We start from the raw sequence: 18,866 nt of genomic DNA, 5'->3' as shown, positions 1-18,866 counted from the left end.
ACCTTAAGGATTTAACTTGCTTAGGAATTAGAGAAAATTTTTAAGAATGAACCAACGGAAATCAACAGCCATACTATAGTAAACTTTAGTACTAGGTTTCAAGGTAGTCATTTGAAGTCGTAGGCTGATTCCTATTATGTGACCTGTTGCTGTTCCCTGTACATAAGAAGGAGTGTACATCAAATCTGCACATTGCATTGTGCCAAGACTTGCAAATTTACTTCAAGTCGTTGCAGAATATAGCTTTTGAGTTCCTATCTAGTTTCTCGCAAAAGATAATGCGTTACAGTAAAAGGTTATTGGCCATCCCAGTCTGACTTCAGTTAACACGTCTGAATTCTCATTCTTAAAACTGTACATGATCCTGATATAGCTGATTAAAAGTTATTGAATTCTAATCCTCTGCTGTGAATGACGAGCTACTCAGTGCAATTATTAATAATTTTTGTATTTAGCTATTCTACTAGCTAGTAATGGTTCCCATACTTTTGAGAAAAATAGTTACATTTTATTACAGGAAATGAAGTGAGATTTTCAGGCTGATTTAGAAACATTTTCTTATGAGTTTTTTCTTAGATATGAAAAAACCCTTTCTTATGTTTGTTTTGCAGTGTTTTCGAAAGATGAAATCTGAATATTTAACATTTAATGCAGCTAATGAAAAGTGTATAACTTTTGGAGGTTCACTTCCATCTATCTCAAATCAAGCTGAGCAAGGTATGGTAAACTGGGGGCACTTTCACTGTGCAGCTTCTCTTCCAAACTCAATATAGTTCTGCTTAAGAACTAGAACATAAAATCACTTGTTTACCTACAGGCATACTAGGAGCATTCTAAAAATCCAAGACTGCTTAAAAATGTGTTGTCTGTTGTTGTCTGTGCTGCTAGAAACATGGAAACTCATTTGGGGGGGAAAAAAAAAAGTAAAACCTTGCATTAAAGAACAAGGAGAGAAGGGTCACTGCTGAATGAAAATTTTCCATGTTTTGCTTTGCTTGTTAAAAACAACTGAGATTGTAGACTTTGTACTGTGAAGACTGCAGTTTTTATTTGTCCCTTGCCATTCCTCCCCCCAGTACTGAAGTCCATGTACATGGAAAAAAGGTGCAATTATAAATGAGCTTACCTCTTTCTGTGGGCTGGTCCCATCGGTGTTAGGAGGGTGGCTAGTTCTGACATGTAAATCTTCCACGGATTTGTATGGCTTAGAAAATAGGCTGAGGCTCGCATGTGGCCAGTAGTTAAGACATGTCAGCAGCAGCTAATTACATAGCTTCAGTTTGTCTTCCTGATCTAGATAAGCTGAGTGAATGCCTTTTGGTGCCTGGGGGGTTCACTGAAGGCCATTGTTTCATTCCAGAATGCTTGGTAAGAGGGCTCTGGTTTAAGATTTCCTTGTCTGATTTTTTTTTCCATCTAATCCTTGCTTCCTTTGTCCAGTCTTACTTCCTCTGATGATGGGGTAGGCAAACTCTGCTAGAACCTAAGAAATGATTCTGCCTTATGGGGTATGTCAGTAGGAGGGAAAGGTGGAGCTATGACTTCCTTCATCAGTTTGGAGAGGGAAGGAGAGAACTCAAGTTCTCTCTGCAGGGAGACAATAGAAGATCATGCAGACTTGTGGAAAAGCAGCTTCTGAAATTTGTGTAATTGCAAGGGTACAAAGCACTGAAGGCAAAAACAAGTTAAATATACTCCTTGCTCCTCAGCTGAAAATTTGTAGCACAAATACCAATAGACTACTCCCTTCAGATAAAAGACAATGCCTTTGGGGTTTATTATGAAAGAAGGCAATGATGAGCATTTGGGAATCTTAAAGGACTAGGAAAATGAAGCTGATAAAAGTAGGGGTTATCTTATTTATGCAAAGTGTTTTTTCAGGTGTTTGCTGTTGTCTGAACCACAGTGTGTACATGTTTACTGTTTTGTCCAACAGATTTTATAACATCCTTACTTCCTGAAATGCCAAAAGATATTTGGATTGGCTTGCAGTTTTTGTTCAGCACAAGAGAAAACAAATGGATAGATGGGAGTAAACTGTTGTATAGTAATTTTCACCCACTCCTGACAGGAAGACTAAGGAAAATTCCTCTGGATGTAAGTTCTGACTTTTGACTACTAAACTTCTCTTGACTATTGAAAAATGAAAGTTGGAATACTTTCAAAAGTAAAAGGGGGAAAAAAAGATTTAAAAAAAAAAAAAAAAAAGACCAGATCCCTCAAGTGGTGATTTTAATTAGCAGACAAGGTGACTGAAAGTAATGGAATTCTGTTTATTTGGACCTTTATTTGTATGATGTCTTCTGAACTGATATATGAAACACTGAAAGGTGAAGAAGAAAAAAAAATACACACACACACACAAAAAAAAAACAAGAACAAACAACTATTTAATGACTTCTGTAATTGCTATCTGCAATTTAAAGACTACATAAAAACAGTCATCAAAAAGATGCCATCGATAATTATTAGTTCAGTTATACTTAGCATCTGTAAACCATCATGCATCGGTATTTAGCATGCTGCTCTACCAAGGCGAAGCATAATAAGTATAGTGGAATCACACCCACGAACAAGATTTATTTTAAGTGTTAATTTTTTTCATTTAATGTTCTTCCCCCATATTTAGCTTATGAATTCTTTTTGAGTCTAAACACCTGGTAGTGTTTGTAAAATAGGCAAGCTGTATTGCACCACTCCTTTGAAACTTCTTAAACAAGTTCAGACAGATCAAGTTCTCCTAGCCTCATGTTGTTTCACTTTCTCTACACGAGTATGTTTATACTTTATTTTTGTCTGATAAGTGTGTCTATGACTTTCAGCTTTTTGATGAAGAATTTAACAATCAATGTGGTGTAATCCTCAACGATCCCAAGTCTCAGTATGTTGGAACATGGAATTTCACTGCTTGCGCTGACAGGCATTTCTTGGGTATATGCCAGCGGCCTACAGGTAAGTCTGCAGAGTCAAAATAATTTAAATAAATTAGAGCCAGAGTCTGCTGTTAAGATGCGTATGCCAGAAGACCTCTTAATACATGTAAATCATTGCACTTGAAGAGCAAGATTCTTGTAGACACTGAGCAGGTTTGTTTTGGAAAAGCATAGTGTGAAAGGGCGATGATATGGGACAAATTTTATCAGCTATTCAGAATTTCCCCGTTTGTTTTTCAAAGAACATGTCAGAAGGTATCTGTTTTCCTGAGAGGTACTGACTGTGTGGTTTCACTGAAACCATGCTTCAGCATATAGGAGCTTTAACATTCTGGGGGTATAGATGTCATGTACATCAATGGCTAGAACAAGTGACTCCTTTCCCCTTGGAACTGTGGAAGATGGAAGTCCTGGGGAGGAATCTCACAATATTTTCACCATACTTAAACGTCTCCTGTGCTTTTAGCACTATCAGAATAGGAGGTATCATGTGCTCTTGAAGTTGAAATCGGACTACCCAGAGCAAACCTTGAGGGCTTACATGAAGAGTGATAATCTGCAGTGATGTGGCTTTCTGTAGCTTCATAGATTTATTGGCATGAGTAGGGTTTCTTAATCTGAATTAAAAATAATATTCCGATACAGCCATGTAGGTTGCTCAGCACAAATTACTGGAACTAGATCAAACAAATATATCTACTCTTGCATTTAATTACTGCTATGGGCTAATATTCAGCATACCCACTTTTGAGTATGTACTTCTATGTAATTAACCCTCTTAAGTAACTAACTTGATATCTTCTTAGGGGAAAAAAAAAAAAGCTGTGTAAAAAACACCCAAGAAAATATTCACCTTCTTCTTTTTCTTCTTTCTCAAATAGGCAAAGCAAGCTTATCCCCCTTATTTAACATAAAAAATATTCTTTATTCCAGTGCCAAACATTTTGGAAATTCCAAGTGTCCAAATTTGAAGTCTAGCTGGGAGAGATGTAGTCATAAAAAAAACAAACAAACTGAAAATTAGATTTTTATTAATAGAAAGTTGATCTGCAGAGATCGGTGTATTATCAGTCTGGGTTAACTAAAATAGTAAGCATTTCCTCCTAGCCAGAACTGTAGAAGATGTAATGAGAAAGGGTTTGGGACTGTCAGAGTATGTATCCCGGTCACTGGGGATATGGGTCTTAAGGTGACTTGTGTGGAAAGGGACCTCAGAAGGTTGCAGGGATAGCTGAGACCTGTCCAAGTTGCCTTGAGCTTTATCCTAGAGAAAAAGACAACTCAGATTTCTAAGAAGTCTTGGTATGATTTGTTATTTGCACAACTTCTTGAGACATTCATCATCAGCAATTACGTCTTTTCTCTCTCAGAAACGAACTTTTACTGTTCTGCCCCTTACTAACTTGTTTTCGGTTTGGTACCCTTTGATATGTGGTTACTCTTCTGGTCCGATAGTTCTTTTTTTGCTAGCTGTATATCAAGTGAAAGCATTTAGCAGCAGACACAAGCAACTTCATTCTAATAGTCCATTTCAGCTTTCTCGCTTTTATGGTCTACTGAAAGCTGGAAATAGTGCATAAATACCACATGTATATTTATTTTTCTCTGTTCTTGTGTTTTGAAAAATGGCTCTGTCAGCCTACCAATTAGCCATTTTTACATTATTATTTTAAGTGTTTTTTCCTCTCTCAGCAAGCCTTTTTATGCTTCCATGTCAAGTTTCTTCTGCCTTTTTTGGGGAAAAATGTATTTATTTATGTATAAATTTGGGGGAGTTACTAGCTTTGCATGCTTTAATTTACCACCCAAGGGAATGTTTGCATATTTTATTAACTACAATTGCAACGCATCACTGAGCTGTCTGCCTTCAGAATGATGCTGATAACTGGCGAGGCTCAGTGCTAAGAACACAAACAGTAAATTACACCCTTCCCTATTCAAAGTGGATTTTCTATAATTAATTAAGTGCATATGGAAACAAAATCAATTCCCAGTATGCGTGTGGATGGCAGTAAGAAACTCTGGGACTGTGCTGTACACTGTGAGATCTGTATAGACAAGTTTTATGGCCCATTGGATTTGCATAAGCATAAATTCACAGGCTCCACAGAGATAAATGAATCAAGTATAGCAGTTGCTATCTTGCAGCAGAGAGCAGTCATTTTCTCCCACTGCTGTATCTGATTGAAGCTGTGGAGTATGTTTTTTCTTCAATAAATGAAATTTTTACCACTATTTAGCAGTTAAATAAAAATAGCTGGCACAAAAAATGTGTGAAGCCAAGTTAAGAGAGAGATAAAAATAGAGTGGCTGAAAATAGTCCTTCCTGCTTTTTTTGCTGTTATATATTCTCTGTCTAAAGTGTAAAAGATATTTGTTCCTAACTAAAATCATTAGCATAATCTACTTCGTAAGAAAGTATCTTTGATATTTTTTCCAGGGGAATATAAACAGTGTTGTTTTTTTTCCTGTTTATTACAGAGAAATTGGGAATTTAGAATATATTCCATTGTTTAACCATCTAATAACTGTATTTCTTATTTAGGCATAGGAGCTGCTGATAATCAGACAGAGCAAGTCCTTAATGAAACATTCAGCTATCAAAACGTTCAATACGAAGTAATTCTGAAGAATTTGTCCTGGGATGATGCAATGGCTGCATGCATAAATCGCAAGATGCAGCTGGTTAGCATCACAGATCAGTTCCAGCAGGCTTTTCTGGCTGTTCAGGCTGCCCTTCATAATCAACCGCTGTGGATTGGGCTCTTCAGCAGAGATGTAAGTTTTATTTTCTATTCAGACTGTAGCTTAAAGTCATCTTTAGAGTTGTATGAAATAGAAACTGGGATTAAAAAATGCAGTAACACATTAATTATGGGGTAACTTTTCATTTAGTGATAATCATCCAGAGGGTCTCAAGATTAACGTTCTAAATCTTCTGTTCTCTGAGTTACAGTCAGTTGTTGGACTCTGCTGAATAGATTGATGAAGAAGAGACAATTGTTTTAAAAGATTATAGGAAGAAGGGACATATTGTAGGGGTAGCATCAATACAGGTCACTGTATTACCTTTTGTCTCTTTTGTTAATGAACGAATAATATAGTCTTTTAGTATCATCAGCACTGTTTACACTACCACTGTAAAAAGTCAACTCAAATTCTGCTTTAAAAAGGAGAAACTAGAAGTGGCAAATGAAATCCAGAATGAATAATTGAATACTTCTGGAGATATATTTATAAAGTTTATGTTAAACTCTGTTGTTATTTCATGTTATTTGTACTTCTGCTTTGAGTTTGAGGGAGACAGTTTGAGGAAGACAAAGAGATGCATTTTTTTCTTCTTCTTCTGTGTCTGTGTGTGTTTGTTTTTAAAATCTCTGGAAAAGTCAGTGCAGGAGGTACTGCTTTACTGTTCTGCCTTTATTAGCCAGAGGACCTCCTGGTGATCTTCAGTGTGGATTGAAAGCACTCTTAGCTGTTAATGAACAGGTCTGGGCTTGCTTGCAGGGTTATCTTTTTGCTGAACACGAGTCTTGATAATTGCAAGAAAAAAGTTAAAACTGGTTTGAAAAAAGCCTTACCTGCAAAGGTTGGTGCTCACTTAGCATCTGTGGTATTATGATCTTCCTATGTCAGTAATTGGCTACTGAGTATTCAAGGCAAAGCAGGAAACAAAATAGAAATTTCAGTGTACACTTCATGGAGAATATTTTTTAAAAGGAAATAGGCATTTAGTCTTAATGAAGATGAAGAGACCAGAACAACCTTTTTTCCCTCCTCCTTTGAATATTAACCTAATATTAAAACCTAATAATTTGATGTGACAATCAAATGATTTATTTTGGTGCATACAGCTCAGACATGCACTAGCTTTTGAATATTGGAATGCTTGGCTGTTCAGGCACAACTAAAAAGTCACATGAAAGGCAATTCTAATGAAATTGATCAACAAAACTTGTTATTCCAGTGCTGGAATCCTACACATGAAAGATACAAAATACATTAAATTACAAATAGTCAAGGAGATTTCCTGAGGAAAACTTTAAAATGTAAGGTTCTTAAAGGGTACCAAGGTTGTTGCATGTGGATTTTTCTTATTCCTCCTGCATCCTCCAGGGCAGAAACACATCTTATTTATTTAATTAGTTAAATACTTGATAGATTACTTTCAACTCTCTGTGGAGAAACTTTGTTTTCAGATATTATCAGTTTTCCAAGACCAGATAATTAGACCTGCCATTGATTTACAAATGCAAATGATGTAATTTGGACATCTCATTGCCTGGCCTTCCTCCATAAGCATAGAAGTTAAACATTAACACTTGATAATTTGTCATCTACTTCAGCTGTTTCATATTCTTGCAACTGCAAAACTTAAAACAACAAAGCTTGTTATATTGTGAACAGATCAAAATGAGAGTAGCCGAACATTTAACAGTTCACACCAGAGAGAGACACTGTGAATGCCATCTGTTTAGCACTCTCTGGCCAATGCAAATGTGTTATCTTGTTTTCTGTACCTTATATATGCATATTATATATATTTTATTTTTATATACTATGTAAGCTGATCAATTTTATTTGTACAATGCTAGGGTGGAAAACATTACGGCTGGTTGGATGGGAAGCACGTTAGTTTTAGTCGCTGGTCTGAAGAGGATGAAGAAACAAGTGAAGAATGTGTGTTTTTGGATATTGATGGCTTCTGGAAAACTTCTGACTGTTCCTCTGCAAACAGAGGTGTTATATGCTACTCATCAGAAAGTATGTATGCAAGTAAAATACTTCCAAAAGGTGCACTTTGTTTTATGGTGAAGCATATTTGAAAATTTCAGATTGTAACTTCAAAATTAAAACTTTTTAAAATTACATTCCTTCAGACTAGCTTGTTTAAAATAGGGTAATATGCACCTGTTGATCTTAATCCACAGGCTACATAAAAAGGAACTCAGCATAAGTGTTTTGGGGTAGACTATACCCTTTATATTGTTAATTGATTCTACCTTTGTATCATTACTTTAATACCATTGCATACTAATCTCTCCAACTTGCATGTGGAAGATGACTGAGCTACCTCTGTACTATAAACTTCTTAATATTGAGACCTTTTCAGTCATTCAAGTCTAAAAAGAGTAAGAGATACCTGACTATATGGAGGAGAAAGACAGCAGGTAGACACTGAATTGAAAGGTGCAAATTAAAGTCATCTTCAGTTCACATAAACTGTTCTAAATATACATCTATTATAGCAGGACAGCTTTTGGGGGGGATGCATATGTAGCATGACTCCTTTCTCAAAGAGAAAAACATCTCAGATTATCACAGATTTCTTCTAGGAGAACATTAATAATAATTTGGTGAGAAGACAGTTAAAACTATTGTTGTACATACTGAGTCACAGTAAAGTAAATACTTGAGATTATGACATCTTTAATTAAGTGGTGCTTCCACTCTAATCAACTACAAGAAGAGTTCTTCTCGCTTATCAAGTATTAAACAAAGTCATAGAACTAGGCTGTATTGCCAGCTATGGAATAGCTTATCTGTTATGGTGATCTACCTTCATACAAAAGGCAGTAAGAGCTTTTAGTTACTCGTTCATGCTTAGCATTTTTATGTAGTGATTTTATTCTTAAACCTATATAACCTAACAGTTGCGCAAGCTGTAAGGGTTTGTATTCTTTTGTAATGCTCACTGCTTAGTTACTTAAAAACAAAACAACAACAAAAACAAACCTCACTGTCGCAAAGAAATTGAAAACAGTAACACATTACACATCCAGAGGGCAACACTTTTGTCTTGCTTGTTTTAAAATGCTACCTGAAAATGTACTGTGGTGTGTAAAATTGTTTTAATAATGTTTTTCCTTATTTAGAGAAGAATGAAAAAGAACAAGTTACACAAGTTAAGTGCCCACATAAGATTAAAAATACACCCTGGATATCATTTAGAAACAACTGCTACACTTTTATGATAACAAAAAATAGATGGCAAGAACTGAAGTCTCAAGAAGCCCATCATTTATGCAAGAAAATGAGTAAGTACTTCTTTATATTACAGGTATCTAAGGGCATACCAGATTGAGGGAGATTAGTTTTAGATCTGAGTCACTGTCTTAAAAAAGTGAGGGTTTAGGAAGGCTGTGCAGTTGGATATGTGTATTAGTGTTGCACTGCCTGATGCTGTTTGTGCTCATGCTACTCTGATTAAAAGTGCAAGGCCATGTGTTCGAGAGGGAGATAACTAGGAACTGCTGAATTCTGAGATCTCTGAAAAATTTAAAACGCATTTTTTATTTAAAATATGCAAATTTTAAATGGTTTGGGTAATTGTTATCCCCTTGGCACCATTCTGTCTTTACAGTCACAAGTACTTTTTTTTTTTCCTGTGGAACAGTAAAGTGAACAAAGTAAACAGGCAGAGAATAGTCCAATTCAGAAAAGCACGTGGGCTTTTCCTGTTCATCCTGAACAAAGCGTACGCTTAGGAGCAGCTTCCCTCTTATATTAAGTAATTCTTTTAGCATTTCAAAGACATGCGTATTTACATAAACTGATTTTTCATTAATTGATTTCAATTCAGTCTTTTTCTTAATCTGCCTACTAGATAAAAAGTATTAAGAACATTGTGAACAATTGCTGATAGCTTTGTGTTCTATACACCCGTTTTTTACTAAAATAATAAAGGGAGGAATAGTGAAGGGAAAATAAAACTTTACAGATGGTAGAACCCATAAAAATTTCTGGAGATGAGTCTTAGCCACAAAACCAGGGGAAGCACTGTTGATAACGTCTTTGAGAATTGTTTTCCCACTATTCATTTGGTTCTTTTGTCTTGCTTTTATGTATTTTTAACCTATCTTTAGTAGTTAATAATAGCAGTGAAAAATACTTTGTTGTAACTGAAAGGTGAATCTGTAAGAAAGTAATTAAAAAAAAAATAAATTCAACAGATCCAGAAGCATTTGTTCTGAGTGTTCGAGATGAAGAGGAGAATAACTTTGTTACTGAGCAGCTTCATTCATTCAGCGGTCTGGCTATGTGGGTCTGGCTGGGTGTAATTTATGATGACAGTGGTAAGTTGTCTTTTTTTTTTTTTTGTAATAACTAGATTGGAGATGGTTTGCAGCATTAAGTGCATGTTTCAGCATATAGCTAAACTCAAACCAAATACAAACATATAATAATGATTTATATTTGTATTTATCTTCTAGAAGAAAATAGTTATGGACATGGTTTCTGTTTGAGTGATAATTAAATCCAGTATGTTCTGTTTCATCTAGATTTGATTTCCTGGAAAGCAGGATGTAAAAGGGCCTGGATGAGTAATACTAATGTATTTAGCATTGTATACAGAACTAATTTAGAGTAACTTAAAGCATCACTGATTTTTTTCCAAAGTGAATATCTATCTGTTAATGTCATTAAAAGCTAAATGGTATTTGTACGCATAATGACAATGGTTTGATAAATATGCAATATTTTTCACAGACAAAGTTCTGAAGTGGTATGATGAAACACATCTGGCTTACAATAACTGGAGGCTGGGAAGACCTACCATAAAGAAGAACAATTTTTTTGCTGGTGTAAATCTTGATGGTTTCTGGGATATTTATAATTATTCTCAAAGTTGGCATGCTCATCACTATAATGTGTACAGTATTCTTGCCTGTAAAATTGAAAGGGGTAAGTTGTAGAGAAGATTCATGTACAATTTATGGAGTGTTGGATGAGGCTTGTAATTTAAGTTCTGGTCCTGCAGCACCTTCTGTACAAGGCTTTGGTTTTGCTCCCATTTAACCATGTGGCACTGCTCTTACGGGCTCCTGTTGGTATAGGGTCAGTCTGTGCATAGCTACTGCAATATTCTGAGCAGACTGAATGTGTTTGCTGTACTCCGTCATTGGCTGTTTGTAATGTTCAAAATAGCGAAAGATATTTTACATAATATTAAGTGGCTTGCACTGAAAAAAAAACAACCTCGTCTTGCATTGTTACAGATTAATTTTAATACTTTCCATATGTTCTTAGTAATATTAATGAAGTGTACAGTTTGTCTTGTTTTTCTTTGAAATAGGACCCCAGCAGCACAAACCTCGACTGCCTGAGTCTATTCCACATGGAAACAGAACATACAGGATCCTTCAGAAAAAATTAACGTGGTATGAGGCACTGAGAGAATGCAAACAAAACAGAAGTGATCTAGCAAGTGTACACAGTGAATCAGAACAGTTATTTCTGGAAGATATTGTCAAGCAGGATGGCTATCCTCTGTGGCTTGGGTTGTCAATTCACGATGTAAGTATGTACTGTTGGTAACCTCAGTAAGACTTTGTAAATACTATCCTGTATGTGACATCAAATATTTTCCCATATTTCTCTTCCAGATCCTTAGAAGCTCCATTTCCATGTAACATATATTAAACCATATTAAATTTCAGTGTATGTAGAGACACTGCTGCTATTTTTTCTGAATCTTTGAAACTTTAAAATAATACAATCAAGCAAGGCTGAATGGAGCATGTTTAGTGCATGTCAGGACTGGTTCTTCAAGGCCATTCAGGAATTGGCTCTCTAGCAAGTTATGCATCCCTTCTTCCAGAAGGCCAAGCTACAGATCATATTCCTTTTCTGTCTGCTTGTCCTGAGAGCAAAAGCACATGGTCCCAAACCCATTTCCCACAGTACTCCCCAAATCTGCCTCCAGAACTTGTAGTGGTAGTTGGTTGGCAGGATAGTCCTCTGCAGAGAGAGCGAAGTGTGTTTTCTATGCTTACCTTTGTTACTTCTGCTCCTCCTTTGATTGTGAACGGGTCTCCCACTTCTCATAACTGTCTCTTCATTGTCAAGAGTTTCCATCGCTGTATCTACAGTTTGAGCTGACACTGCAAACCATTGCTGAGCCTGGCCTGCTTTATGCACTGCAGCCATGCCAGCGGTTCAGCAGTTTGCAACACGTCTAGTAATCTCCACAGAAAGGAAGACAGACTGCTTAAATGGAACAGCAGAATTACATTAAGTAAAACATTCCCTGCAGAATATTACAAGGCACACTGTAGGTTTAAACTTGGAAAGGTGCTATGGTTTCCAGTTTGCACAAACTGGTAGGATTCCTATGTTAAGAATTGCTTGGATTGAGAGAATGAGGAGAATGAGGTATCTGAATTTTAATTTATCACTCATCAAGTGATAACTATTGCTATGTGACTTATTAATGACTGACAAGATTTAAACCACAACCATGTACTGCAGCTTAAAAATTGTAGTTTTCTTTCTTTAATTAGGGAAGTAAAGCTAATTTTGAATGGTCAGATGGAACTGATTTTGACTACTATCCATGGGAATTAGAAAACTCAAATGCTACTGAGAACTGTGTTCTGTTGGATACTAAAGGATCTTGGAACCGTACAAAATGTACAAATGTTGCTGAAGGTGCCATTTGCTATAGCCCTCCAAACAGTAAGTGTTACTTTCCAACATTTTATGTAGTTATCTTCTGTATTCTACTTTAGCCTAAACAAAGGCTGAAAGACAAACGTGTATTTTTTAAGATTCTAGCAGGGATGATAGAATATTGGAGACTCATTCTAACAGGGATGATAGAATATTGGAGACTCATTCTCTAGAGGTAAAAACCTAAAACAATCCTTGTCTTCTCCTGGTCACCTCTGACATACACTTAAGTGTTGATCTTTTTCTTAATCAAATCTATATCAAACATAAACCAAACTTCAAAACACCATAAAAGACAAGGGAAAAAAGGTTCCCAAGTCTTTGGGACTTGTCTTATGTCCATTTTTAAACAATTCTACTAGACTTGAAGAATTACATACTAATAATATTATTATATTAGTATATCAATGCATTATAATATTATATTAATTAATTATATATATCATACTATAGATTACAGATTATTATATATAATGTAATATATTATATACCATATATTAATATATTACATTATATATAAATATATTACTATTATATGTAATAATACATTATATAATTATAATATGAGGTATTATAATTATATATTAATATACTAATATTAATATACTGATTGAATAATGGATGTTGGTAGGAGCAGTAGTCCTTGTTAATACTTTCATGTTACTACAACAAAGAAACTGCACAAACTCCTGCAGCAGAAATAACATTGATATCTTTATCTTTCCAGAGAGACAATTACAGCAAAAGCAAGCGAGCCAAGCCCCAGGATGCCCGCAAATTAGTGGAACGCTACAGTGGATACAGTATAAGGATCACTGTTACGCATTTGACATGGCGTTCTACAATTTTTCAGTATATAATGCGGAAGATGCTAAGAAAGTCTGCCAGAAACTGAGTATGTGTAGACTCTTTATCACATTACAATCTGTAATTAGTCTATTATACCAAAAGAATTAAAAACAAGAATGAAAGCCATACACTGGCTATGCTTCAGCTTTTCAGCTCTCCTTCTTTTATTTAGGAAAACTAATAGGTAGCTTTACCTTTGAACATCTGATTAAGGCCCTTGATAAAACTGCAGTGTGCTGACAATTTGGTTGGCACATGGATATCTGCAAGAAAATGCAGATATTCATTCATGGAGGATTCAGAAACTTAAGGTTTACAGTTTGAAAGAAAATTTTTATTTTATACAAATAACTTTTTTAGAAATAAAGTTAGTGCTTTTAGCAGTGCTTTCTTACACATATGCTTTCATTAGTTGCCTGCAGAGATATCCCTATCAAATAGTCCAAAGATTATAGATAATATACATTATAGATGTTACTAAAAAACACTTTTTCTGTCAAATTAAAGGAATCTCTCTCCTGTTTGATAAGCTATGTGGGGATTGTATCACAAAAGACAATGTTAAGCAACTGCATGTACAGAATCTTTGATCACCTTAGTTTAGAAGGTAGTGACTGTCGCAACTTTTGTAATCATATGATATAATGTTAAACTCACTATATAGGAGGCAAAAAAGAAAAGGTGCAAATAGACCCAGTTCTGAATTCACCTTTCTATTCAGCCTGCCCTGGTGGCTCAAAGAGAAAGTAATCTTTCCCTAAATTAAGCTTCTGGCTTATATTTGCATATAGTGGTAAAGAATGGGTACACTGGGTCTTGACTCCAGTGTACCTCTTTCCTCCTCTTACACCTTAATTTAACACTGTATATAAAAAAAAAAAAATGAGGTACAAGTGATTTAGAAAATAACTCGATTCAACAAAATGCTGAGCCTTTTACAAAAGGGATTATCACTTGAACAAGACTAGAAATTCTGAATCAGTAATATACCTTTTGATTATCTTCCATGTAGGTAGTCCATATCTGCAGTAAGTTAACTGCATTTTATTTCATAAGACCTGCTTGAATAACGAGTCATCTGAAGCTATCTAGTGTAGCACTACACTGTATTTTAGGGCGTGGAGGGTTTGTCTTTCTTTTGCAGGTTACTTCAATTAATCATAGAAGCCCAGATCATTATTTTTTTTCTTGATGTAATTGTTCCCCCAGGAAGCTTAATGTACGAGCACAATGGAAATTTCTAAAGTTACAATTCTGACCATTTTCCTCTTCCCCTTAGATCCTTCAGCAACACTTCTGACCATAGGAGATGCTGAAGAAAATGCATTCGTGAGCACACACATAAAGGAGAATGATCTCATCACCAAGAAAGTATGGCTTGGACTGACTCAGAACTCTAAGGGTAAGAAGCAGCAACCATGTATGAACATGAATGTTTCATATGGTAAATAAAAATGTATAAATCCTCAAATAAGAATACAGTTTTGTAGTAGTGGTTGCCTACAATAACTCCTGTCTGAGGGTGGCATCCCTCACTTAGCAGGGCACAGCCCTTTGGACTTTGTCATGTGTTAAGTCTCTTCCTGTTGCTCACCTGAGATAGTCAGGAATCGGTGAAGTTCATTTTCTCCAACGCTCTCATTGATGCTTCGTGGTGCTGTCGCTTCTGTCCAAATCAGGTCTGGAGAAGAGGTGTGGCTAAAAGTGATGTGTTCATATTTATTGCTTTAAATATACAGAATAGATATTCTCAGCTCTGATTCTTTTAGCAGTGTAAAGTAATAGTTCAATAGCTTGTGAGCTACATTCATTGTAACATTAAGGGATATTTTGGTGACCTAACTAAGCAAATTCTTCTCAACAGATCAGTCCCTGTACTGGCTTGATGGCTCATCAGTTAATTACGCCAACTGGGAAAACAGAAGCACAGAACTCAATGAAAAATGCAGTGTTATCCTGTCCACAACTGGCACATGGTCCAAAGTTGACTGCAGTCGTAGCCAAAGCAGAGTGGTTTGTAAAGCTCCTTTAGGTATGGAAAAAATGATTTTTAGCAGAGACTTAATACTGTAGTGACTACATTCAAGATATTCTTTTTGCGGTGGAGGAAGTCTCTTAAAGTAAAAAAAAAAAAAAAAAAAAAAAAAAAAAGTGCAAACCTCACAAGAACCTATCAAGTAGCTCTGCCTTAAACAAGAGCCTTCTGTGACTGTTCTGTCATAAAATTACATTCAGCTAAGACAGTATACTGATGAGAAAAAAAGGACAAATTCTTTAGAAATTTACTTCTCCCAGCTCCCACTGTCCACTTATAATAGGGTAAGGGAGAGAATTGAAATTCACACTTAAGAGACAGCATAGAGTAGTTCCTGTGTTTTTAGTTCTTACCAGAGGGTGTCTTTCATGGGCGAGTCCATACAGGTAGGTACAGAAAGACTTCTGCTCGTAAGAGAAGCTGGGTAAAGAGGTACTGCAGATTGTTTTCAGTCTGGAGGAAGCTTCTGAAAATGGTCATACAGCTCCAGAAAAAAACACAAAAACAAACAAACAAAGAACTCAGGCCTCCTGTTAATTCCTCACATTCTGCTCTGTCCAGAAAAGGAAGCAATCACTTGAGCATTAAGCAGATTAATCAAAATAGACAATTAAATACTGATTCACATGAGAACCGAACTTCCAGTTGATAAGGTGAAGTCTATTAATACGTTGAAACGGTTTGCCTTTACTCCAGCTAAATGACTCCTACATAAATGCATACGGTATTAGTGTATAGCTACCTAAGCACCAACCCCATGAAAGCAATATTCTTACCAAAACTCTTTAAGTAACAACAATTTTTTTGTTCTGTTACAGGTTCTAATCATACTGGGGTGGCTGTAGCATTTGCCCTGTTAATTATCCTAGTCTTCGCTGTCGGATTAGTGTGGTTTCTCTACAAAAAGAAGCGTCTTCACTGGAGTGCCTTCTCTTCAGTACGTTACCAAAGAGGGATGAATGATGATGAAACTGATGATGTGTTCACAAAAGATAGCTATTGAGAACCTGTTCCTTCTAGGCAATTTAGCATGAACTTCACTGTGTGAAGCCATAAGGAATGAACTACTTGATGTTTTGTTACTTCTTTTTGAAAAAGTAATAAGGCTATTCATGGGGGCTAAATTCTTTTATACAAGTGTGCAATTTTTCTTCAAGCCCATTTACATTTGGCCTCAGTTTAAGGTACAAGGTTTCTGGAGTTCTGTAATATATTTTAATTTAGAGTATTATTTTCCTTCTCTTTACTGGAAAACGTTTTTTAATGAAATAATTTGTGCCAATAGTACTTATGCAACATCACCATATTGAATGCATGTAAAATTGCTACATGAATTCTGTCACTTTTGTACAATTTTCACTCAATAACTTCAGGCCAAATGATGTAACGTTTTGATAGCTAGCACTGGATTTACCCTGTAGCAGCTAGCACAAAGACTATAAATAGGAGACAAGCCATTTTTGTGTAGCAACTTTTCTAGAAAGCTATTACAAATTTTGATACAGTAGGGGAGAAAGGAGTTATAAGACAACTAAGCATTCCTTCCTATCCAACTAGACTTTAGATTTTCTTGTTGTAGTGGAGGAAGATCATACTTCTACTTTTTCCCCTAGAAGTCATGAAAAAAACCATGTTATAATGGTGAGATAAGAATCTTAGAATGCAAAATGCACATTTTGAGCAAAGAATTATAGGGAATACCCTGTACTAAAGCCATGCTATCTACGAGTAAATTAAATAAATGTAGAATATTTTAAGTCTGAGACTGGCAAGCTGGCAAATAACTAATCTTATCCCCCAAAGGTAGCAGAAGTAGTAAAACTACCCACTAAGGGCTAACTGCAAGCACAAGCAAAACTCAAGACATAATTAAAAACCTTAGCCTTATAAAAGCAAAGGCATCAATGTTGTGTTTTATCCTGTGATATAACTGTCAAGTAAATTATTCAGTTTCTTTTTACAAGTCCTTTCACAAAGTTTTAAAAGCACAAATAGCAGAAATGTTTACAGTGAAAATCAGTATCTAGAGCTAAGCATTGATTAAGACAAACATTAAGAAAACTGCACCTAGAGTAGTATTTAGAGGAAGATCTATCACACTCTAGCTTGTCTTCAAACTACTCTGGAATTAGACCCGAGTGATCTTCTTGTGGATAAAACAGGGAAAAGACCTCCATTTTATGATCTGTTGCACTGTGACACCTGAGGACAGGAGTTTGCAGTGATGGTGTTCTATGTTCTGTAATGAGATGCTCCTGACATTGTACCTCCAGTAATGCTCTTGTTTATACTAGGGTTAAATGCTTTACTATATAAGGTGAAATATCTGTTGTCTGTCCAAGAAATAAGATAAAGATATAAGGAAGGAGTGAGAAAGAATGTATGGTAAATTAAGTTGCGTATGTAAATGCTAAAAATACTTGAGTATTTTACATAAAACTTAAACTTGATTTTTGTATGGAATGTGTCACTGTGGCCTTTTCTATGCACTCCGAAGAAAGTTATAAAGGGAAAAAGGGAAGACAGCATTGTAAATGTTATTCTAGTGATTTGACTGTTTCTGAAGTCATTAGACTTCTTAAACGTGCAGTACGAAAGTCAGAACAGACACGGTTACTTTTATGAAGGAGTATATGCAAAAGACCAAATCCATTCCCCATCTAATGATGGTGTGATATGGGAAATAGGAATACATTTGGTCTGACATGCTGAAAAAGCGTACTACTGATTTCTCTAAAGCAACATTGCAAGGTCATAATATTCAGCTGCGTTTTTTTCCCTGCAGTTTACTTACGTTGACAGCACTTTTCTTTGTTCCTTTTTGCACTATTTTGATAAGCAGGTGTTTATCATCTGTACTGAGAAATAGAGAACTTTCTGTAGATATCACTTTAGAACCTGTTAAAATAGAGTGAAGGGGCATAGTAAAGGAAACATTGTTTTAGTTTGCTGATGAAGAAATAAGCACTTTCATTGTTTTGGTACTTAGGCACAATTGTGGACGTTTTCTTTCTTCTTTCTTGATGCTAGTTACTATGTAATGAAAATAATCCCCACCTCCCTTCTTAAGCCTCCTTGGTTCCAGAAGTATGAAACATAACAAACCCTGGTGCCTGTCATCTTGTTTTAGCTTATAAGCATAAATGTTTTGCCAAACAATTTCTAAGTTAACAAACTTTAAAAGTGGTGTTTTATTGTCCTTTTCTAACAACAATAATAATTGGGGAAAAATATTTACAAATTCATGTTTTCAGATTTACTAGTTTTATAGGTGTTTATACTTTGAAAATTTTTAGGTGTGAGTCTGAAATTGAAATTAGTGATAAAATCCTAATTACCCAACAAATGACTATATCCTTTTTATAATAAAACCAAATATTTGTATATTTTATTCTTATGGATGATGTAAATAATTTTGCAAGGCCCCTCTTTTCATGTTTGTTTTATCATACCCAAGTTGTCTAATCACTGGTGATTCTTATTTGAACAAGCACAACTGCCTTAGTGCAGCTGAATAACCCACTTTATTTGAAATATATAGGAAAATTATTTAGCAGTATTGTTACTGAAAGAATAAAGTTAAATAAAACACTAAA

General features: G+C 35.4%; 1 protein-coding gene across 1 annotated transcript in view; it reads left to right on the top strand.

The window, feature by feature from the left end:
* LY75 (lymphocyte antigen 75) overlaps positions 1-18,866 on the top strand; it is a 47,128-nt gene extending 28,262 nt beyond the window's left edge. Inside the window, exons 22-35 of the mRNA XM_068687657.1 lie at positions 612-717; positions 1,937-2,097; positions 2,823-2,952; positions 5,479-5,711; positions 7,529-7,697; positions 8,810-8,971; positions 9,887-10,009; positions 10,425-10,619; positions 11,011-11,231; positions 12,218-12,392; positions 13,114-13,281; positions 14,515-14,637; positions 15,100-15,267; positions 16,089-18,866. Coding sequence (XP_068543758.1) covers positions 612-717; positions 1,937-2,097; positions 2,823-2,952; positions 5,479-5,711; positions 7,529-7,697; positions 8,810-8,971; positions 9,887-10,009; positions 10,425-10,619; positions 11,011-11,231; positions 12,218-12,392; positions 13,114-13,281; positions 14,515-14,637; positions 15,100-15,267; positions 16,089-16,273 — 2,319 coding nt within the window. The 3' untranslated portion in view covers positions 16,274-18,866. The remainder of the gene's footprint in view (positions 1-611; positions 718-1,936; positions 2,098-2,822; positions 2,953-5,478; positions 5,712-7,528; positions 7,698-8,809; positions 8,972-9,886; positions 10,010-10,424; positions 10,620-11,010; positions 11,232-12,217; positions 12,393-13,113; positions 13,282-14,514; positions 14,638-15,099; positions 15,268-16,088) is intronic.

Source organism: Anas acuta, chromosome 6, assembly GCF_963932015.1.
Source record: "Anas acuta chromosome 6, bAnaAcu1.1, whole genome shotgun sequence".
Lineage (NCBI taxonomy): Eukaryota > Metazoa > Chordata > Aves > Anseriformes > Anatidae > Anas > Anas acuta.
This window is presented reverse-complemented; position numbering and strand designations above follow the sequence as displayed.